Raw genomic sequence first — 22,441 nt, forward strand, 5'->3', positions numbered from 1 at the left:
CAGTACTATAAACACGTTTGTATGTAATCAGAACAAATTGCCTTCTAATGGTTGAGCTTACAAAATAAATCTACAGTCTTCATTAAAATAAAAAGGGAGAACTTTTAGAACCCTGTAACTAATTATATTACAAACATTCAATAGTTGATGAAAGCCCCTTCCCAATGCCATGCGCCCACCCCCCACCCCATCCCCCTCCCGGCCCCAATGGGTGATTCTATCTCTTATATTTAGGTTATTTTAAGCTCAAAACTTGGAAAACGTGTAAGGCAGTAAACCTCTATAGTTATACCTTATCTAAAAGATACTTCTTTGAAAATACAACCCTTAACAGTAAAGGCACAATGAAGCCAAAAAGGACTTTATACAACTAAAACCGCTGCAATTCTACTCAAGTTCTGAAAACAGTCCATCTAAATATCAATAGGCTTTATCTACTTTATACCAAACTTTTAATGGCTAAAGATTCACATACATAAAACACCATCACTTCACTAACGCCACAGTATATTAAAAGGGGAAGATGAAGAGGATACCCCATGGAGTAGGCTCAGTAAGATTGGAAGTAATTAAACCTTAAATGCTAGAGGAAATGAACTATTAGGATTAAAAGTCAAGTTTCGGATGCTGGAAAGGGCAAAGAACTGGGGAAGAGGTTAACCAAAAAAACCTTACTGCTTCCTTTCACTAGTCTACATCAACACAGGCAAAAACCATCAGCCACTCAGAGAGAAGCAGGAAATGCACTCATACATAGGGTTCCACACTGATGCAAAACAGAGGTCTATGAGGAGCGGCAGGAAATTCCCTATGCTCTAGATCCTGAAGTAGGAGGTAGAAGTTGTTCGCATCCAGGGAAGACAGAGGAACAACTGAGAAAACACCACTCTGAGACTTAGACATAAAGTCTGCCTCAGGCTAGGGTTGGAAAAGAAGAAAACCAAGAAGCACCCTTGTTCTTACCACAAGACTTACTCCAAGTAAAATAAAAGAGCAGCTTGGTGCTGGGGAGGGCCAAAAGGCGCGAGCCCTTTGGTAGCGTTGGCTGGAAAAGTGAACTGTAAGCTGGACATAGAGTAAAACATTCCTCTAGCACTCCAACCCTCATAATTGGCACAAAGTGGCAGCAAACCGTAACTGGTAGAATCTTGTGTACTCTAGTACACAAGATTAACAACCAAATCCAAACCAAGTTCAAGCCCACAGGCTTAGTATTTCAACTGCCCACCCTAATGTCCTGAACAGAAGAAGGGATATAAATATTTCTGGCCATAAATATTATTTAATCTCATGTTGTTCTGTTATATAGAATATCCGTCAATCAATAATTGCAAGAAACAAAAGGAAAAAGCAGGTAAAAAATAAAGCTACTGTCAAGATACAAAATAGGCAAGATAACCAGGCCAAGGTATGTTGGGATGAACAGAGATAAGTTTTACAATTATCCAATTTTTGAAACCAAAATTGGAATAAAAATAAGGGCTGAAAAACAAAACACGGCATCTCAGAGGTATAAAGACATTATCAAAAGGCCTGTGATATAAGAAAGAGGTTTCCCATAAAAAACACCAAAAGAAAATTGGAAAAGCAATATTTTAAGATAATAACTAAGGCTTTTCCAAAAATCAGACAAAATAATACATTTTAGAAGCTCCAGGAAAATGTTTAGATATCAAAAAATCCACCTAATTTTTTAAAAGCTCTATATTTAAATTTTTTTTTTTTTTACAATACAACCTTATCACCTTCAAAGTACCTTCCATTACACTTATACATTTGTCAAATCTTAGATTCCATTCTTGGAAACATTTTTCAAACTCATCTGTTTTTTTCACCTCTTCTACATCGTCCAATCGCTATCCTTTCACATCTCTGCATTCACAGAAATACAAAGAAGTCTCATGGAGCAAAGTCAGGTGAGTAAGGTACATAGGGCAAGAGAGGCATGCTGGTTTTTGTCAAAAACTGGTGCACTGAGATGGCTGCGTGAGCAGGTGCATTGTCATGGTGGCAAAACCAGTCCCCCATCTGCCACAAATCAGGCCTTTTTTTGGCTCACTGTTATGCAATCTTTTCAGAACCTCTTAATAGAAACCTTGATTAACAGGCTGACCTGATGGAACAAACTCCAAATGCACTATCCCCCACCCCTCACTTAAAAAAAAACCAAAAAAACAACCAAATGAGCATCATCTTGATCTTTTATTTCACTTGATGAGTTTTGGGAGCAAGGTGAGAAGGTGTCTTCCACTGCCTTGACTGATGTTTGCTTTCAGGGTCATAAGAATAGCACCATGTCGCATCACCAGTAACGACCTCAGAAAAAGTCTGGGTCACTTAGCAGCTGTTCTTTCAAAGCACGATGTTACTGGCTGTCACTCTTTTTGGTGGTCAGTCAAAACCTGAGGCATAAATTTGGCAGCGCCTCTTCTCATTCCCAAGTCTTCTGTTAAAATTCACTGAACTGACCTCTAAGATAGTCCAGATAACTTCCCCATCTCGTCATTGGTTTTCAAGCAGAACTGCACAAATTTTGCAGGAAGTTGATGGAAGTCCAGAAAAAGTTTTGTCATTTATCACCATTTCACCTTTTTTGAAATGAGAAAACCACTCGTACACTTGAGTTTTTCCCATAGGGCTGTGCTTATAAGCTGTGTTCAACATCACATCAGTTTCTGCAGCATTTTTCACCAGCAGGAAACAAAATTTCACGGCCGCAACCTGTTCTCTTAAATCGGCCATCACAAAAAAATAAAATTAGAGCGAAACTGCTTTACAAAAAATTCCTGTGACCAGAGAGAACCTTCTCAGGAAACACCACTGGGTGCACTAACTCAGAGCGAGTTCCTTGAGGCTCACCTAGCAGGAAAAATGTATACAACGAAAGCTCCGCCCAGTGGAGCTTTTTCTGGGTTTTTTTGGGGGGGTATACCCTCGTTTGTCCTCTAAATGTATGATAAATTGTTACAGAAAATGTATAATAAATTCCACTTTTTAATCCAATCTAGTAATTTCTGCCCATTAATTAAACTAGCTGTGTGCTGTCCAGTATGGTAGCCACTAGTAACAAATGACTACTTAAATTGAGCTAAATAAAATATAAAATCTCCGTTCTTCTTTTGCACAGGTTCATTTTAAGTGCTCCGAATACAAGAGTGGCTACATATTGAACAACACAAATATCAAACATTTTCATCATTACAGAAAGGCCTATTGCACAATGCTTGTTTAGAACAGTTATATTTAATCTAATTATTGGTGTAGCTAAGATTAAATCTACCAGCTTCCGAGGTTTTCAATGGTCCCATTTATTTTTCCTTCACTTCTCTTCTTGCCTTCTTTTTCATGAGTTATATTTTTTATTATCCTATTTTTTCTCTGCTACTAGCTTATTGGCTATACTCTTTGTTTTATATATTTTTTAGAATTTGCTTCACAGTATATATTATAGTTCTTTAATTCACCTACCTCTAAGTAACATTATACTAATTCACATGTACTATAAAAAACATTAAATCACATACTTCCTTTGCTCTCTGCCTGTTCTTTTTGATATTATTTCCATCCATATACATTTTACTTCTGCATGTGTTATAAACTCACCTTGCACTATTATTGTGCATGGCAATGTCCATGCTTGATCTAATGCGTTTTTTATAAGAACTAAAGAAAAATTGACAAAATACCCAAGAGCAGAGAATTAAATTATCTACCATGTTACAGTAATCTTAACACAGAGTTTTATTCGTATGTAAAATATTACACATCACGTTCTATATTTTGGTTTTAAAGATGAATGTTTTATTATTTGTTTCCTCTTTCTTAGTTAGGCTATTGGGATCTTTTTTATTTTAATCTTCAATTTTAAAAACTTACATTCATTGTACATTTTATTTTCAATTTATATTACTTATACTATTTTCTTTTGATGAGAAACCAGTTTTATGGGTTGCCTTTTATTCAGTAGTTAAGGTTGAGAAACCAGAACCAAGAAATGATCTGCAGCATTCAACAAAGCCTGTGCATATCCTTTTCAAATATCTACTTGTTCTACTGAAACTGGCTACGGCCATCTACATCAGTCACAAAAGCCATGGTCACAGGTTCATTTCCACATGAAACACGGTGATAGTTAGTGTTATGTGTCACTTGTCGAGACTATGATTCCCAGTGGTTTGGCAGACATTTGACTGAAATTGCTCTTCTGGAATTTAATCAGGTTCATGATGTGATCTGATAAAATTAGTTAAAAGAGGAGTTTCCTTGGAAGTGTGGTAGCCTATCTCTACCATATATAAATGGATGCTCTGACCTCTAGTTCTTGGGCTCTAAGACTAAAAAAGTCTTCAGCCTTCCATCTGACTTAAAGATTTCAATCCAATGAGCCAGCAGAAGCCTCCAGCCTGCCATGTAAACTACAGATTAGTCAGCCTGCCACCTAACCCACAGATCTGGGATTTGTCTGTGAGTCATTTTCTTAAAGTAAAATCTCCCTATATATTTATGTACACACTTCACTGGTTTTGTTCTTCTAAAGAACCCAGATTGAGAAGGTACATACATTATGCTTATTAAGCCACAAGGCCAGACATACATTATAACTTTTGAAAAAATACGGTTCGTTTCTCATTAGTGTTTCACTGTAGACAGCAAACAGTGAGCAAATCTACTTTTTTTTCATGGCAGGGAGCCCAGCTCTTATATTTTTACTGGCTTATTATAGACTACATTAAGTCCCAATTTCTAAGAAATATATGGTGAGCTAAAAATGAACAGCCCAGTGTACTGGGCTGCCAAGGACAACCTTAAAGGGAAACTAATGTAATCAAGTCTCAATCTCAAGAGACCTAGCAAGACCATCCATAGAAAAATTAATGTACTAAAATTTAACATTGTATTAAATACTGTTGATTTGTTAAGAAACACTAAAGTTTTTACACTGACAACATTAAGAATGTTAGCGCTAATTAATAAGAGTGAAAATAAATCCCTAAACGTTAGTTCCTCAATGTGAAGTTTTGGGGGACACTTACCCAAGTCTTCCTAACATCTCGAGCTCAGGAACATGTGGCCCACACGACTCTATTTGCAGTGGTTGATATTCATATAGAGCTTCTTCAAGCTTTTGTACAGGTGCTAGTGAAATCTGTTGACCCTATTAAAAAAAATTAAGGAAACTTTCATTTTATTATCATTTTGAAATTAATATATATCATAGTTGTTTTAAAGATAGACTTCATGTTTTCTTCACAGTAATACTTCACTCACAGTAAAATGATTATTAGTTTCATCCACTATTCCATGGGTATCATGCACTACATTACTGAGACCTATATGATATAACTAGCATATAATTATTGAGATACAGTAAATGTTGGAAAACCAAATCATCATTAAATTCAAATATAGCTTACATACTTGTTCAATGTGAATGATAGAACTGAGAAAAATAAATAAGCAATATCCAATCTCACATTTTCCTATTTTTATTATACAACTTTGAAATTTTAATCAGTGTTCTATTATAAGCTATAAGGAGAAGCTAATAAAATTATTCTCTGCAAAACTTTGCCAGATAAATATATACTGATATTTATAGTGAGATCAAACTTACTTACAAAATGCATACATGTTAATAATATGCATGCAAATACAAGCATAAAGTTTTATGATAAAATCTGATAAACTGAACAAAGACATTTAGCTATTTCCTGGAAAGAAAGAATTATTTATAATAAATGAATCAGAAGACCACACTAGACTATAGGATTCAAATTCAAATGCCAAACCATCGTGTAGCACCATTACATTAAGATTTACAAATTTACCATATATCTGAACAGGAAATACATAGTTTTGAATAATCTCCTTTTTTAAAAATAAACTGTTTTATACAAATAATACACATTATACAGTTTTTTCACCTTTTCAACCCCTTCACACTTAAGTTTCCTATGATGTGATGGGTGTTTTATGAGTGGGCACATTAAATGTGAAAATACAGTAAGCAATATTTCTTGATTCTAGTCCTAATCTTATTCTTTTTCTTGGATTTTTAAAACATTTTTTAATAAATCTGTAATAAAGTTACTAATTCTATAACTTGTATACTTCATAATTAACGTGCTTTTCTTTAATTTTTCTTTAGTTTACCCCCAAAATACTAAATAAGATATTTTTACATTTGATATCTTTTATTTGAAAAAATAAAAACTGTGACTTAAAATTGTAAAGTGCAATTTTAACAAACTGAGAAGCAAGATGTTTGCATCTGACTCATAGTTTTTCTCTTAAAGGGGTTTAATTCCTTGTAACATTATCCTACCTCTATACTAGTCATCTTATTAGCACATCACTACACTATGACCTCAAGAGTATTTCATTCTTTCCTGTTTAAGATGTTCACCTACACTTTTAAAAAATCTCACAGCAAAAAACTGAACTTTAATACCTACAAAATTATTTGTCTTCTAAACCTCTGAATTCTAAATTCTATTAAAGCACTAAATTCCTGTCATTGTTAAGTGCTGTGGAGTCAGTTCTGACGCACAGGAACTATATGAGCAAGAAAACAAAACACTACTCAATCCCGCTCCATCCTCACATAGTTATGCCTGAGTCATTGTTGCAGCCACTGTCAGTCCGTCTCATTAAGGGCCTTCGTCTTTTTCACTGTCCCACTACTTCACCACGCTGGATGTCCTGCTCCAGGGATTGCTCTCTCCTGAAAACAAGTCCAAAGTATGTAAAGTGATGTCTCCTCACCCTTGCCTCTAACAAGCATTCTGTCAGTACTTCTTCCAGACAGATTTGCTTGTTCTTTTGGCAGTTCATGCCAGCACCACAATCCAAGTGCATCGATTCTTCTTCAGTCTGCTTATTTAATATCCCACGTGCGTATGAGGTAACTGAAAATACCATGGCTTGGTCAAAGTAACCTTGCTTTTCAACACTTTAAAGAGGTCTTGTACAGCAGATCTATCCAATGCAGTATACCTTCTGATGTCTTGGCTGATGCTTCCATGAGCACTGGTTGTGTATCCAAGCAAGATGATGTCCCTGACAATTTCAAACTGCTTTCCATTTATCATGATGTTACCTCTTAGTGCAGTTGTGAGGATTTTGGTTTTCTTCACATTAAATTGTAACCCATACTGAAAGTTGTAATCCTTGTTCTTCATCATAGATTCTTCAAGGCCTCCTTACTTTCATCAAACAAGGTTGTGTCACCTACATATTGCAGGCTGTTAATGAGACTTCCTCTAATCCTGATCTTGAGTTCTTCTTTATAGTTCAGTTTCCCAGATTATTTGCTTAGCATACAGATTGAGTAAATCTAGTAAGAAGATACACTGTCACATTTCTGTCTTGATTTTAAACCATGTTCAACCATGCATTCTGTTCAAAATACTGCCTCTTGATTCATGTGTCGGTTCCATATGAGCACAATCAAGTATTCTGGACTTCTTGTCTTCCCAAAGTTATCCATAGCTGGTTATAATCCACACAGTCAAATACTTTTTCACAGTTAAAACGCTTTTCAGTAAGATACAAAAATAATTTATAAATTATTAAGGGTGCATGGGGGAAAGGGGAGGAGGAAGGGAAGGTGGGGGGGAAGGAAAATGAGCGGATTCCGGGAACCCAAGAGGCAAGAGAATTTTGGGAATGATGAGGGCAACAAATGTATAGATGTGCTTTACACAATTGATCTATGTATTGTGATGAATTGTATGAGCCCCAATAAATTGATTAATTAAAAAAAAACGCTTTTCATTTTTATTGTTTCCCCAAGTTTTATTGGCACATAATTTACATATCATATAACTGAATACTTCAATCGTTCAAACATATCAAGGTGGAATTGTACAATCACCACCCCATCCAACCTAGAGCATTCTCTCCCCGGTGGTTGATTCACTCCCCAAATGAGCTGTGCAATCAGAATCAGCTCCTGTGCTCCCTCCCCCTTCCCGCCTTCCTTATTTACTCCAGAGCTCCCCTTTCCCTCCTATCAAATGCTTTTGAATAGTCAATAAATACAAATAAACATCTTTCTGGTATTCTCTGCTTTCAGCCAAGATCCATCTGACATCAGCAATGATATCCCTTATTCCATGTCCTCTACTGAATTCAGCCTGAATTTCTGGTAACTCATTGTTGGGAACCATTGTTGAATGATCTTCAGCAAAATTTTATTTGCAGATGATATTATTGGATAATTTTTGTATTCTCATAGGTAATTCTTCTCTAGAATGGGTACAAATATGGATCTCTTCCAGCCAGGCAGCTGTTTTCCAAATTTCTTGACATAGATGAAACATTGAACATATTGAACATAGTGAAATGTTTCAATGTGTATTCTGTCAATTCATGGAGGCTTGTTTTTGACTAATGCTCAGTGCAGATTGGCCTTCTTCCTTCAATACCATTGGTCTTGACCATATGCTACCTCTTGACATGGCTGAATATTGACCAGTTCTGTTTGGTACAGTGACTCTGTGTGTTCCTTCCATCTTCTTTTGATGCTTCCTGCAATGTTCATGATTTTTCCCATAGAATCTTTTAATATTGCAAATCAGGGCTTGAATATTTCATCAGTTCTTTCTGTGTAGGGCATGCTGAGTGTTTTTTCTTTTTTAGCTTTCTAACACTAAGTCTTTGCACATTTCGTTATAAAACTTTACTTTGTGTTGTTGAGCTTCCCTTTGAGACTGTTTTGTGCAGCTCTTTTATTTCGTTTCTTCCATTTGCTTTATAGCTACTCTACAATTAGGCACAAGTTTCAAAGTCTCTTCTGACATCAACTTCAATCCTTTCTTTCCTGTTTTTTCAATGACTTTTTTTTTTCATTATAATGTTTTTTTATTATTAATCATTTTATTAGGGGCTCGTACAACTCTTATCACAATCCATACATACATCCATTGTATCAAGCACATTTGTACATTTGTTGCCATCATCATTTTCAAAATATTTTCTTTCTACTTGAGCCCTTGGTATCAGCTTCTCATATTTCCCCTCCCTCATGAACCCTTGATAATTTATAAATTATTGTTTTTTCATGTCTTACACTGCCCAATGTCTCCCTTTACCCACTTTTCTGTTGTCCATTCCCCTGGGAGGGGGGTTAAAGGTAGATCATTGTGATCGGTTCCCCCTTTCACCCCCAACCTTCCCCTGCTCTTTTAAAAATAGTTTTGACATATAATTCACAGATCATATAATTTAATCATTCAATCATATTAAGGATTGTGCAATCATTGCCACAATCAATTTCAGAACATTTTCTTCTCATACTCATATGTATGATGTGCTTGACTGCATCCTCCAGCTCTTCAAATCTTCTGTCATTAGTGTTCAATTAGTAGTCAAATGTGCTCTTTAGATTTTTCTAAAACTTCAAGTGAAATATACTCAAGGTCATATTTTGGCTCCCATGAACTTGTTTTCATTTTCTTCAGCTTCAACCTGAACTTACATATGAGAACTGATTATCTTTGCCACAGTCAACCATTGGTCTCATTTTGGTTGCTGATATTGAATTTCTCTACTATCGCTCAACACTAAATCCTAGACTTCCACTCAACATTCTTTGACCTCTATGCACCCTAACCACAAGCCCCTCATTTTCTGATTTCTTGGTGATCTCAGCAAACTCATAACACTTTACAAAGATCCAGAAATATATAAGTAGCAGGAACTAGTTCAACTCTCTCCATCCTTACCTCCTTGTTCACTATCTCTGAGAAAGAAGCACTCCTCCTTAACAAAGAAAATCTTTCAGTTCTTTGATCCTATCTGTTCTATTGCTGGCAGTGAGACACCACCACCAACCAATCCTCTTCTGACATGGCTGATTTTACACCTAGCAAGATGGCAATCACAATTAATCCTGTTAACACTCACAGCTGAATCATACTGCAAACCTCACCTTCCCTCACCTTTTTATTCAGATGCATTAGGAAACAAAGGACATTTGGTGGAAGTAACAAAATCTATAGCTAGAAGAGCCATATTAAATAAATGACTGCATTACAAGAAGAGTGAGACTCTGGTACTTGGTCTTGAAAAACACCCAAATTGAATAATTCAAGTAAATGTTTATGTTCTTCTGAAGTACAACATAAAACTGAGAATCTTTTCATTGCTGATATTGTCATACAAGTAAAAATAAGCAAATAAATAAAATAATGAGGCTTTGAAGGTGAAATGTAGAGAACAGCCACAGACAAGCATATAACCTTAAGTACTAGGTATGTAAATTGTACATCCATCCAATAGTACAATTGATATTTTTTAAATAATTAAATCATTTTATTGGGGGCTTGTACAACTCTTATCACAATCCACACACACATCCATTGGGTCAAGCACTTTTGTACATTTGTTTCCCTCATCATTCCCGAAACGTTTGCTTTCTACTTGAGACCTTGGTATCAGCTCCTCATTTTTCCCCTCCCTCCCCACTCCCCTCTTCCCCATGAAGCCTTGATAATTTATAAATTATAATTATTTTGTCATGTCTTACACCATCCAACATCTCCCTTCACCCACTTCTCCACTGTCCATCCCCCAGGGAGGAAATTATATGTAGATCCTTGTAATCGGTTCCCCCTTTCTCCCTCACCTTCCCTCCACCTTCCTGGTATCGCCACTCTCACCACTAGTCCTGAAGGGATCATCTGTCCGGGATTCAGTGTGTTTCTGGCTCTTATCTGTACCAGTGTCTATCCTCTGGTTTAGCCGTATTTGTAAGGTTGAATTGGGATCATGGTGTTGTTGGTCAGGAAGCATTCAAGAACTAGAGGAAAATTGTAGGTTTCATCACTGCTACACTGCACCCTGACTAGCTCTTCTCCTCCCCGTGACCCTTCTGCAAGGGGATGTCCAACAATTGATTATTTTACTCTCATGGAATATAACAAAATGAAAGCTGTAGTTCTTCTTAAGAGTCCTAGATTATATTTCAATCATTTGCAAGTCAAAAATATAAGCATATGTACAAAGACTGGTCTAAAATCCAGCACATTTCCATATAGAAAAAAATCTAAGAGGGGGCTTCAGAAACTTAGTGGAAAAATGGAATTTAAAGATAATGAAATTTTGCCATGAACTTTTTGAAGCCTTCCTCTTACATTTGAAGAACAATGTAAATGTTGATAAAGATGGTTATATAAAGTTGAATTCCGAAGTAATTGGCTGAAATGTAGTGTTCAATTTTTCTCACTTAGAACATTTGAAGGCTAATTTAAAATTTTAGCTTATAATGAAACAGTTTTATCTGTCAGATAATGTATACACTCCAAATATTGCCATTGCTTATTTTATGCCATGAAAAGGCATAAATCCATTTTTTGAACTAACTAAAATATAGGGGGTTAAATATAATAATAAAATAAAGTATGGGGGTTGAATTTCCAAATGAACAATATGACCTAGGCTTCTGAAAAATTCATTAAGAGATGATTTACTCAACAAAACAACTTTTTTAAAACCTCTTGTCATCATGTAAAAGAAAAACAAATTATGATACACCAAACCATCAAGAATAACCTTGTCAAATAAAACCTGCTCTACTAAAAATAACAGCAACGGAGTCTATTTGTAAGCATCTGAAGATACACTGTTGAAATAGTTGTATGAGCCCCTAATAAAATGATTAAAATTTTAAAAAAGAAAGAAAGTTGGACATTGAATAAGGAAGCCAAAAAAAAAACCAACACTAAAAATAAAAATATAGTTCTGTACCAGTCAGTATATGATGTTGCTAACAAAAGTTTTTCATTCATAAAGTACTGGCCACCCAGGGCCATCAAGTCAATTCCAACTCATAGCAATGCTATAGGACAGAGTAGACTGCTCTTCTGGGTTTCCAGGACTTTAAATCTTTACTAGAGCAGATAGCCTCCTCTTTCTCCATCAGAGAGGTTGGTGGGTTCAAACCATTGACCTTGCAGTTAGCACTTCAATGCATAACCTACTACATCACCAGGACTACTAAAATATCAGTAGTTACCAAGGGCTCAACTAGAAAGCAAATGTTTTGAGAATGACGATGGAAACATATATAAAAATGTGCGTGACACAGTGGATATGTATGGATTGTGATAAGAGTTGTTCGAGTCCCAATATAATGAAAAAGGCGAGGGGTCGGGGTTATTCCTCACACATGGACCAATAAGCATTGCTGAAAATTTAAAAGATTAAAGTCATCTGGGATTCCATCTTAGTAGGATCCACAGTGTAAGAAATGTGACAGTGGTGGCAGCACCAGATCTCCTCTGACTTCACAAGAGGGAAGAAGGCAAATCACCATCACATCAGCTCAAGGACAATTCCTACAAGAGGAAGTTAGACATACCTTGACCCTCTTCTGGCACCAACCATCCCTCCTGCAGCACTATTTCTCAGATGGTGTATTAGTCTAGGTACTTTAGAGAAACAAATCCACAGCAACTCATGTACAAGAGAGTTTTATGTAAAGAAAGTGTGCATCACGAAAACATCTCAACTCAATGCTGCACAAGTCCAACATTAACCCATCAACCCAACACCAGTCCAAAGTCCTCCACCTCACAAAACAGAGGCAATGATGCCGACTGCAGGAGGAAAGCTGAGTCAGTGAATGAACAAGCATCTCAGCACTAGCAGGGGTCTCCACATGGCTGCTCCAGCACCCAGGGCTGCATCGGGATAGGTCCATGTGGCTTCTCCTTGGGGATGTCTTGTATGAAGTCAATCTTAAACGCTGAAGCAGGGAACTGCTAAGGCAGCTGCACCCTGGTGCGATCATCACAAAGCAAGAGACCCGACAACTAGAAAGGTGAAGCTCACCACCCATTTATCCCTCCGCCCTTCAATTAGCCCCACATGTGATTATAGGCCAGGTTGGCACAATTAACTAACTCAATCCACCCCTTGCAAACCTGGCACCTGTACATAATTCTTAGTTTCACAATTGCAATTAAGTAACACCTATACCTTAACCCTATAATCCTGTGAATTTTCCCCCTACCTATGAAAGTTTGTAAGCCAGCCACTTCATGCCTTTATCGCCCCCAATTTTGGGTATCCAATTTAAATGGGTTTGATAAATTGTTGCAACAGTCACACAGAGCTCACAAATCATACTCACATTATGAGATTGGGGAAGCTAACAGGTTACAATTTATGGTAAGAAATGCTCAAGAATAAAGAGTCAGGACACAATCTTCTCAGTCATAAACACAGCTCTTAAGGTCCTCTAGCTCTGTTGGAAAAGCCCACTGGGCGCTACACTTCACCTGAAGGCACTTGGCACTAGCGCCATGGGTCAGCAAACCAATTTCCCCCAATTAAAAGTCTAGAAACATCCCACTCAGCAATCAAGCCTCCTGCCTCAAAGCACTTGGCTGTATTTGCTCCATGAGTCGGGAACAAAGCACACTGTACTACGTTCTGGCTGTGCTGCTGTCACTTCTCTGGTGTTTCTCTGGTGTCGTATTTTCTGTCCTCGGATCAAGGAGGTTCCGTGTGCAGGCACCAAGAGTCCAAAGGATGTGTTCCACCCCTGGCTCTTTTTTACTGACAGCAGTGGGACTCTCCCTTCTGCTTCATTTTAAATCCAGCAGGATTACAAAACTGGCCAATTCCATCATTTGATTTCTATGTTGTAACAATCACAATTAACCTGTTAAAAATCACCCACGATTGATTCATAATATCCTATCACTCTTTCTCTTACATAGACCCATCAGAAAAAAAGATATTAGGGGGAGTTACCAAAAATAGGGTTACAAGGGTCATATTAAATAATTTACTGCCCTATACAGCACATACCCATGGAAGCAACAAATGAAAAACCAAAGGACACATTGTGTTTGGAAAATTTTACTGCAAAAGACCTCTTCAAAGTGTGAAAGCGAAAACAGATTGACACAGTGGCTGCTACAATGGGGAGAAACAGCAATGATCGTGAGGGAGGCACAGGACCAGGCAATGTTTGGTTCTGTTGTACACAGCTATTTACAATCAACTCCATGGCACCTAACAACAACACTGACTTACACTCATGCAGCAGTTCTGAAGAACGTGTGTTAGCCTTTAAAGTATAGTTCCCAATAGTCATTTAAGGAACACTGGGGTCCCAGTAAGGAGTGTTGGTGGTGCTCTGAACAACAGGGGTTCAAACCCACTAGGTGTTCTGCAGGGAGAGAAATTAAGCTATCGGTCCTGTTAAGATATACAGCCTTCGAAACTGTGAGTCAAAATCAACTCAAATGCAGTGGGTTTGGTTTTTATTTTGTTGGTGGCACAGTAGTTCAGTGCTTAGATGCTAGAGACTCAAACAGACCAGTCACTCTGTAGGAAAGGATATGACCATCGGTCTCCATAAAGATAGTTCATGCAGTCAATCACCTTGAAGTGCGTCCAACTCATGGCAGCCGTCCGCAGCAGAAGGAAACACTGCCTGGTCCTGTCTCTACCATACACTCATGGCTATGTTTCTGCCCATTTTTGCATACACTGAACAAATCCAGCTCATTCTAGGGCAGTGGTTCTCCACCTTCCTCATGCCGCAACCCTTTAATGCAGTTCTTCATGTTGTGATGACCCCCCGCCAACCATAAAATTATTTTCGTTGCTACTTCATAACTGTCATGTTGCCACTACTATGAAAGGGTCGTTTGACCCCCAAAGGGGTCGGGACCCACAGGTTGAGAACCGCTGTTCCAGGGTCTTACTCTTTTCTCAGACTAGCTACTTAACATGCATGAGATTGTTTTCCAAGGATTGCTCCCACCTGTTAACATGCCCAAAGTACATCAGACAAAGCCTTGCGGTCATCAATTCTAAGGAGATTCCAGCCACTTCTTGCAAGACAGATTTGTATGTTCTTCTCGTACTTCATGGTATAGTCAATATTCTTTGTCAATACCATAATCAAAAAGCATGAATTAATTTTCAGTTTCCTTTATTCATAGTGTAGCTTTCACATGTATACAAAATACAAGGCTTGGGTTAGACCTACCTCAGCCTGAAGTGATATCTTTTCTTTTTAACACTTTTAAAACGTCATTTCTAGATTTCCTAATGAAATACATTGTTTAATTTTCTGACTGCTGCACCTATAGGCATTGAGTGTAGATTCAAGTGAAATGAAAAATTCTTGAAAACTTCTTCAATATTCTCTCCATTTATGAAGATGTTGCTTATTGGCCCAGGTGTGAAGATTTTTGCTTTCTTTTTGTTAGGTATAATCCACGCTGAAGGCTGTAGTGTTTGATCTTCCTCAGTAAATGGTTTAAGTTCACTTTCAGCAAGCGAAGGTTGTATTATCTGGATATTACAGGTTGTTAATAAGCGTACCTCCAATCCTGTTGTCTCACTCATCTCTATATAATCCAGCTTTTTGAGTTATTTGCTAAGCAGATGGATTGAACAAGTGAGGTGAAAGGATACATGTTGTTTTTATTATGTGCCATCAAGCCAGTTCCAACCCCTAGCGACCCCATGTACACCAGAACGAAACCAGCTGGGTCCTGGGCCGTCCTCCCAATTCTTCCTATGCTTGAGCCCATTGTCTCAGCAATTGTCAATCCATCTCGTGGAAAGCCTTCCTCTGTTTCACTGGCCCTCTGCGTTACCAAGCATGATGACCTCTTCCAGGAACTGGTCTCTCCTGACAACATAGCCAAAGTATGTCAGATGAAGTCTTGCCATCCTTGTCTCGAAGGAGGACTCTGGCTGTACTTTGTACAGGACAGCAACTCTAGGTTTGATTTTTTTTTCCTTGAGTTCTTTCAGTTTCAGATATGCTGAGCATGCTCTTCCTTTTCAGTTTTATAACTCTAGGTCCCTACACATTTCATTGTAATATTTTATTTTGTCTTCTCGAGCTTCCCTTTGAAATTTTGTTTAGCGCTTTGATGTAATTAATCATTTCTTCCATAACTTTTTAATAACGTTTTATTCCTTCCTGTACAATATTCTTGATGTCATACCACATCAGGTCTTATGTCATTAGTGTTAATACATAACGTGTCTTGAAATGTTCACAAAATGCAGGTGGGATATACTCAAGGTTGTGTATGTTGGCTCTTGTACATTTGTATTAATTTTCTTCAACTTCAACCTGAACTTAACTTAACTGATGATCTGTTCCACAGTCATTCCTTGGCCTAGTTTTAGCTGCTGGTATTGAGCTTCTCTATCAACTCTTCCCACAGATGTAGTCCATTTGATTCTGTGTACTTCATTTGAATAAGTCCACGTTTTGTATTGCTGGAAAAAAAGCATTTGCAATGAACACATCATTGGTCTTGCTTTGTTTCTATCACTAAGACCATATTTTCCAACCACTGCCCCATCCCCATATTTCCTACTTTTACATTCCAATTGTCACTTATTATCAAGGCATCTTGATTGCATGCTTGATCAATTTCTGACTTCAGACATCAGTAGAATTCTGCTTCTGCATCATTAGCATTGGTGGTTGGTGCATCTTTGAATAAGTCGTATTGATTGGTTTTCCTTGTATGTGAATAGACATTATCCTACCACAGATAGCACTGTACTTCAAGACCGATCTTGAAATGTACATGCTGATGATGACTGCAATCACATTCTTCGTGATTACTTCGTTCCTGGAATGGTAAACCAGATGATTTTCTGATTCAAAGCAGCCAATAGCAGTCCATTTCAGCTCATTTACATCTAGAATATTGATTTTAAGGACTTCCAAATTACCTAGATCCATTTTTGTATTTTCCCAGTTCCAGTTAATTGATGTTTTCAGCTGCGTCTTCTCCATTTGAATCTTGCCCCTCAGCAAATAAAGGCCTCAACGCTTTCTGCTCTCATAGGCTTTACTCCATCCACGCCATTATGGTCAGCTCTACTTTGAGATGACAATTCTTCCTCAGTCATTTTTTGAGTGACTGCCAATCTGCATGGCTCATCTTCTGGCACTATCTCTGACAATAAATATTCTGCTTCTGTTCTTTAAGTTCTGAGCAACTGACAATGTTTTGGTGCTATACAAAGAAATTTTCAGAGGCTAATTCCTCTCATGTGGACAGCCATTTGTTCTCATAGTCTGTTCTAGTCTGGAAGTTCTGCCTAATACTGTTACTCTGAGTGACCCCGCCGGTATTTAAAATACCAATGACATAGCTTTCACTATCACAGCAACACACAGTCCACTACAGTACCACAAACTGACAGACAAGAGTTGGGGATGTTCGACAGACCATCACTTATCCCACTTCCTGAATTTCCTGTTTTCATTACTCCTGCTTTGATAACCCTTCTGAATATTGTCCTTTGGCAAATGTCACCCTTTTGATTTCAATTGGTTGATTATTCTAAATTGTACATACCCCCAAGTTTTATTGATGCAAGGGGTTAGTCAGTTCTGGAACTTAAGAGTGCCTAGAGGCCATAGGCTTGAGCATTCCACCAGTGTTTATCTGATCAATAAACCTGGTCTTTTATGATTTTTAGTTAATTTCTCCCACTCTATCCAGGACTTTATAATGTAATCTATTTCAAAGCAGTTGTGTGGTAGCTGGGCACCATCTAGTTCTTTAAGTCTCAGGGTCATGGAAACTGATATTAGCACAGTCCACTACTCCACTGGGTTATTTCCATGTCTATTAGATTCTCTTTGTTCTCCTTTCCTTTATATGGGAAGAGACCAATAGTTGCCTCTTAGATAGCTTCTCCTTAGATTATAAGGCACCAGTCACTAGCCACCAAAGTAAAATATATATATAACATTGTCTTTGTGGATTAAGTTGTGCCCACTGACCTAGGTATTCCCTGAGTTTATGTTCCTTCACCGCAGGGCCAGCAAGCCATGCCATCAAAGCACTGGGTTATGTCTAACAAGTTTTCATAATTTTGCCCTTTGTATGCTCCACCATATTTGTAGGTACATTTGAAACACAGGTAAATACCCATGCAAAATAGCATTTGTCAAAATTATACATATCCATAGAGTATACTCCTACTCTTCCTCCAACATCAACTCAGCCTACATGTCTGCTCGTGGACTACTGTTGGGGGGTTGTATATATAGCAGTATTTCTCTCTGTCACAAGACTGTAATGTTTTACACAAAGACTAACAGGTTTTTGTTAGTAGCTGAGCACTTAACCATTGTGCAACCAGAACTCTTCACTGGTCAAAACAACCCATGGAAAACCCCTCTATTTCTGGACACATTTTTTGTTTTTCTCTCTCTCCTAACAGTAGTATGACGTAGTTGTTTTTTATTGCTAGGTGCCAGTGAGTCAGTTCCAACTCATGGAGACCCCATAAACAACAGATCAGAGCATATTTATAGCTCCAAAAGAAAGTCCATGAAGCATAGCACTAGATGGTACCATCAAGAAACCAGGTTCCTCTGTTTTGCCTATTCCATCTGACAAGTTTTTGTAATGCTTATTGTGGTATAACAAAACATTTTTAAATCATTTTATTGGGGACTCTTACAGCTCTTATCACAATACATGCATGCATCCATTGTGTCAAGCACATTTGTACATATGTTGCCACCATCATTTTCAAAACATTTTCTTCCTACTTGAGCCCTTAGTATCAGTTCCCCCACCCACATGAACCCTTGATGATTTATAAAATTTCACCACCACCACCTATGACTTACACTTACCACTGTCTCCCTTCACCCACTTTTCTGTTGTCTATCCCCCAGGGAAGGGATAAGTTATATGTAGATTATTGTAATCCGTTTCCCCTTTCTCCACCGAGCTTACCCTTACCCTCCTGGTATCTCTATTCTCATTATTGTTCCTAAGGTGTTTATCTGTCCTGGATTCCTGGTGTTATGAGCTCTTATCTGTAACAGTGTACATGCTCTGGTATAGCCATATTTGTAAGGTAAAATTGAGGTCACTGGGGAGTGGGGGATATGCACTAAAGAACTAGAGGAAAGTTGTATGTTTCATCGGTGTTACACTGTACCACTGGCTCATCTCTTTCTTGTGACCCTTCTGTAAGGGATGTCCAATTGTATAGAGATGGGCTTTGGGTCTCCACTCCATACTCCCCTCATTCACATTAATATGAGTTTTTTTTTTGTTCGGGGCCTTTGATGCCTGATACCTGATCCCACTGACACTTCATGATCACACGCAAAGTTTTTATTTATTTATTTTTTAATCATTTTATTAGGGGCTCATACAAGTCTTATCACAATCCATACATACATCAACTGTGTAAAGCACATTCATTTGCTCTCCACTTAAGCCCCTGGCATCAGCTCATTTTTCCCCCTCCCTCCCCCCTTCCGCCTCCCTCATGAACCTTTTATAATTTATAAATTATTATTTTGCCATATCTTACACTGTCCGACATCTCCCTTCACCAACTTTTCTGTTGTCCGTCCCCCAGGGTGGAGGTTATATGTACATCCTTGTAATCGGTTTCCCCTTTTCACCCCACCCTCCCTCCACCCACTCAGTATCACCTCTCTCCCCACTGGTCCTGAAGGGATCATCCGCCCTGTTTCCAGTTCCTATCTGTACCAATGTACATTCTCTGGTCAGATTTGTAAGGTAGAATTGGGATCATGATAGTAGGGGTGGGGGTGGGGAGAGAAGCATTTAGGAACTAGAGGAAAGTTATATGTTTCATCGTTACTACACTGTACCCTGACTGGCTCATCTCCTCCCCGCACACAGAAAGTTTTTAGACACACAATTCAGTGACGTTATGTTCATCATGTTGTACAATAGTAACCACCACACTTTTCTAAATTATCCTACCACCATTAAGAGAAATCTAGTACTCCCTGGCCTACCCAATGAGTCTCTCCTTCCAATTCCCTCCCACCCCTGCCGACTGTAACAGTCTTTAGTCTCGATTCATTGCTAGTCCAGATAAACGCGATCAGTGGGATAAGTCAATGATATAGACGATGTTCTTTATTACGTGTGTGTGCATCAATTTCTCTTTCAGCATTAAAACACTGCTGCTATACCAAGGGTTCAAGTAGAAAACAAAATGTTTTGAGAATGATGATGGCATCAAATGTACAAATGTGCTTGACAAAATGGATGGAAGGATGAATTGTGATGAGGTGTATGAGCCCCCAATAAAATGATTTTAAAAAACACATTGCTGCTTCTTTTTAAAGTACTTTGCCTTGCATTTATCATCACTCTTGTTTCAAAGTGATTTTTTATGGGAAAAAGAGAGGAATTCTTCACTGTTTTTTCCCTGTCTTGGTGTTTTCATCTTCAATTCAAACGAGCTAAATGTATATATAACATGACTCTAGTCAATATGGCATTTTAATGTTCATTCAACTGAATTTCATGGAAGCAATGACAGGGAGATAGGTTCTGAAGGCTGAATTGGGAGCAAAATAGAGGGAAAAAGTATACCTAGAGAAAGAAATTTCAATGCCAAGAGCATATTCATGAAGTACAGTATGAAAATGTAAAAGAAAAATAGGAATTGAGGAAATAGAAACACTAGACAAGCTTAATGATTATTTTTATCAATTAAAGTGAAAGTTGTGAAATAACAGTAGTAGCTTAAATGAAAGGCAGGCCTCAAAGACAGCTTTGTTTATTTTGCTTTGTTTTGTTGTTCTAGATTTTTTTTCCTACAGCATTGATAAATGAGGCAGTGTTGAAAAGTATTCATTTTACATTCTTTCTCTGATGCTTGTCTTGCTACTGAATTAACATTTGTTGCCAAGAGGACATAGTGTCCAGCACATCATATTTGCTTCTATAAAAAGATCAAAAAAGAAAAACATCAAGGAGACTATTTAGTGAGGCAAAACCTAACTCCTTAAAAGATTCTGTATTAATTTCAGGGGGAAATGTACTTAACATAAACTTTAAAAACAACCTTTCAGTATTGACATTTTAGCTCATTTACTTTCAGTAATGACTAAAATAACTTCCAAAAAATAATTCTTGGCATCAAAATTGAGCTTTCAACTAACCAACAATAATAGCAAGTTATACATAAGTATAAATTTTGCAACAAGATAAAATATAAAAATTGTTCTAGATAGGGTTCAAAACAATAACAATTAATATTATTATGCAAGTAAAACAGAAATGTCATAAGATTAGTAGTCCTCTGAACTTTTTAAAATTACATCTAATTAAAGAGATCATATCTTATTCAGACCTTTTTCCTTCAGTAATTAGTATAGGAGTTAGTATAAACTAAGAATGCTTATTTCACGCATGAAGAAATCTTTTGTAATAATCCACGCTACCCTCCAAAAACAAAATAAAACTCACTGCTATTAAGTTGATGTCGACTCAAAGTAACCCAACAGGACAAGGTAGAGCTGCACCTAAGTGAGTTTCCAAGACTGCAACTCTTAACAGAAAGAGGAAGCCCCATACTTCTTCAGAGCATCTGGTGGTTTTGAACTGCTGACCTTGTAGTTGGCAGTCCAGTGCATAACCACTATGCCACCAGAGCTCCACTTACTACCTGAATATTACACAACAGATCTCCTGCTTTGCAATCATTTAATTACATTTTATTACAGAATAAGTAAATGTTGTCCTATTCCCACTGTAGAAATGAGCAAAAAACTACAGTAGGCTACAACTGGCTTTACCTTTCTTATGTCCTAAATGCAAGCAACAAATACTATAAAAACCCTAGTTATCCCCACTTGCTTTTGACAAAGACATATACGTATATCTACCACCACTCACAAAACTACCAATTAGATCTAAACTCTAAAATGCAGGATGGTATGGACTATTTAGTACACGTCTTCCCTTTCACGTGGAATTTGGTATAACCTGTCTCTTAGTAAAGTCATAAGGATATAAATTGTGATTACTAGCAATATAGTCCTATGCAAAGATCAAAAGAATATTCATTGAACACCTATTATATGCTTGGCACTATACATTTATTTGAGGTATCATTTTGACTATTTTACAGGAAGAGAAATGGAAAACCAAGTAATCTATCCAATGCTGCCAGAATCCACTCAAATATAAATGTTCATTTATTTAAAGAACTGTGAAGTCTTGATAGAAAAGGTATACTACCAAAACTAAGCCTACTTCCAAGCATCTAACAGTGTATTTGAATTCATACGTATTAAACATAAATTAAAAGGTACCTGTTTTTGTTAAATTATAGTATTTTCAATATACATGCTTTTATAAAAAAAGTTAACCTTGATCAATGAAATGTAATACTTGCAACCCTTGATCATTAAAATGTAACACTTTTTCTTCAAAAACAAACAACCAAATCCATGGGAAGGGGCATGGATGCAGTGGAGACCCAAACCCCCCTGTAAGAAAATTAGACAGTCCCTCTCAGAAAGGTCACACAGACAGGGTGAAAATACAACTTTCCTCTAGTTCCTAAATGCTTCCTCTACCACCCCTACCCCCAACATCGTGATCCCAATTCTACCTTACAAATCTGGCTAGAC

At 37.5% G+C, this 22,441-nt stretch overlaps 1 protein-coding gene across 2 annotated transcripts in view; it reads right to left on the bottom strand.

Annotated features, from left to right (window-relative positions):
- The window catches only part of MNAT1 (MNAT1 component of CDK activating kinase), a 203,010-nt gene that overhangs the window by 54,107 nt on the left and 126,462 nt on the right, over positions 1–22,441 (bottom strand). For both annotated transcript variants that reach the window (XM_004698633.2, XM_045287823.1), the window contains exon 7: positions 5,034–5,155. In XM_004698633.2, coding sequence (XP_004698690.1) covers positions 5,034–5,155 — 122 coding nt within the window. The remainder of the gene's footprint in view (positions 1–5,033; positions 5,156–22,441) is intronic.

Source organism: Echinops telfairi, unplaced genomic scaffold, assembly GCF_000313985.2.
Source record: "Echinops telfairi isolate 266 unplaced genomic scaffold, ASM31398v2 ScPeMD7_18;HRSCAF=68, whole genome shotgun sequence".
Classification (NCBI taxonomy): Eukaryota; Metazoa; Chordata; class Mammalia; order Afrosoricida; family Tenrecidae; genus Echinops; species Echinops telfairi.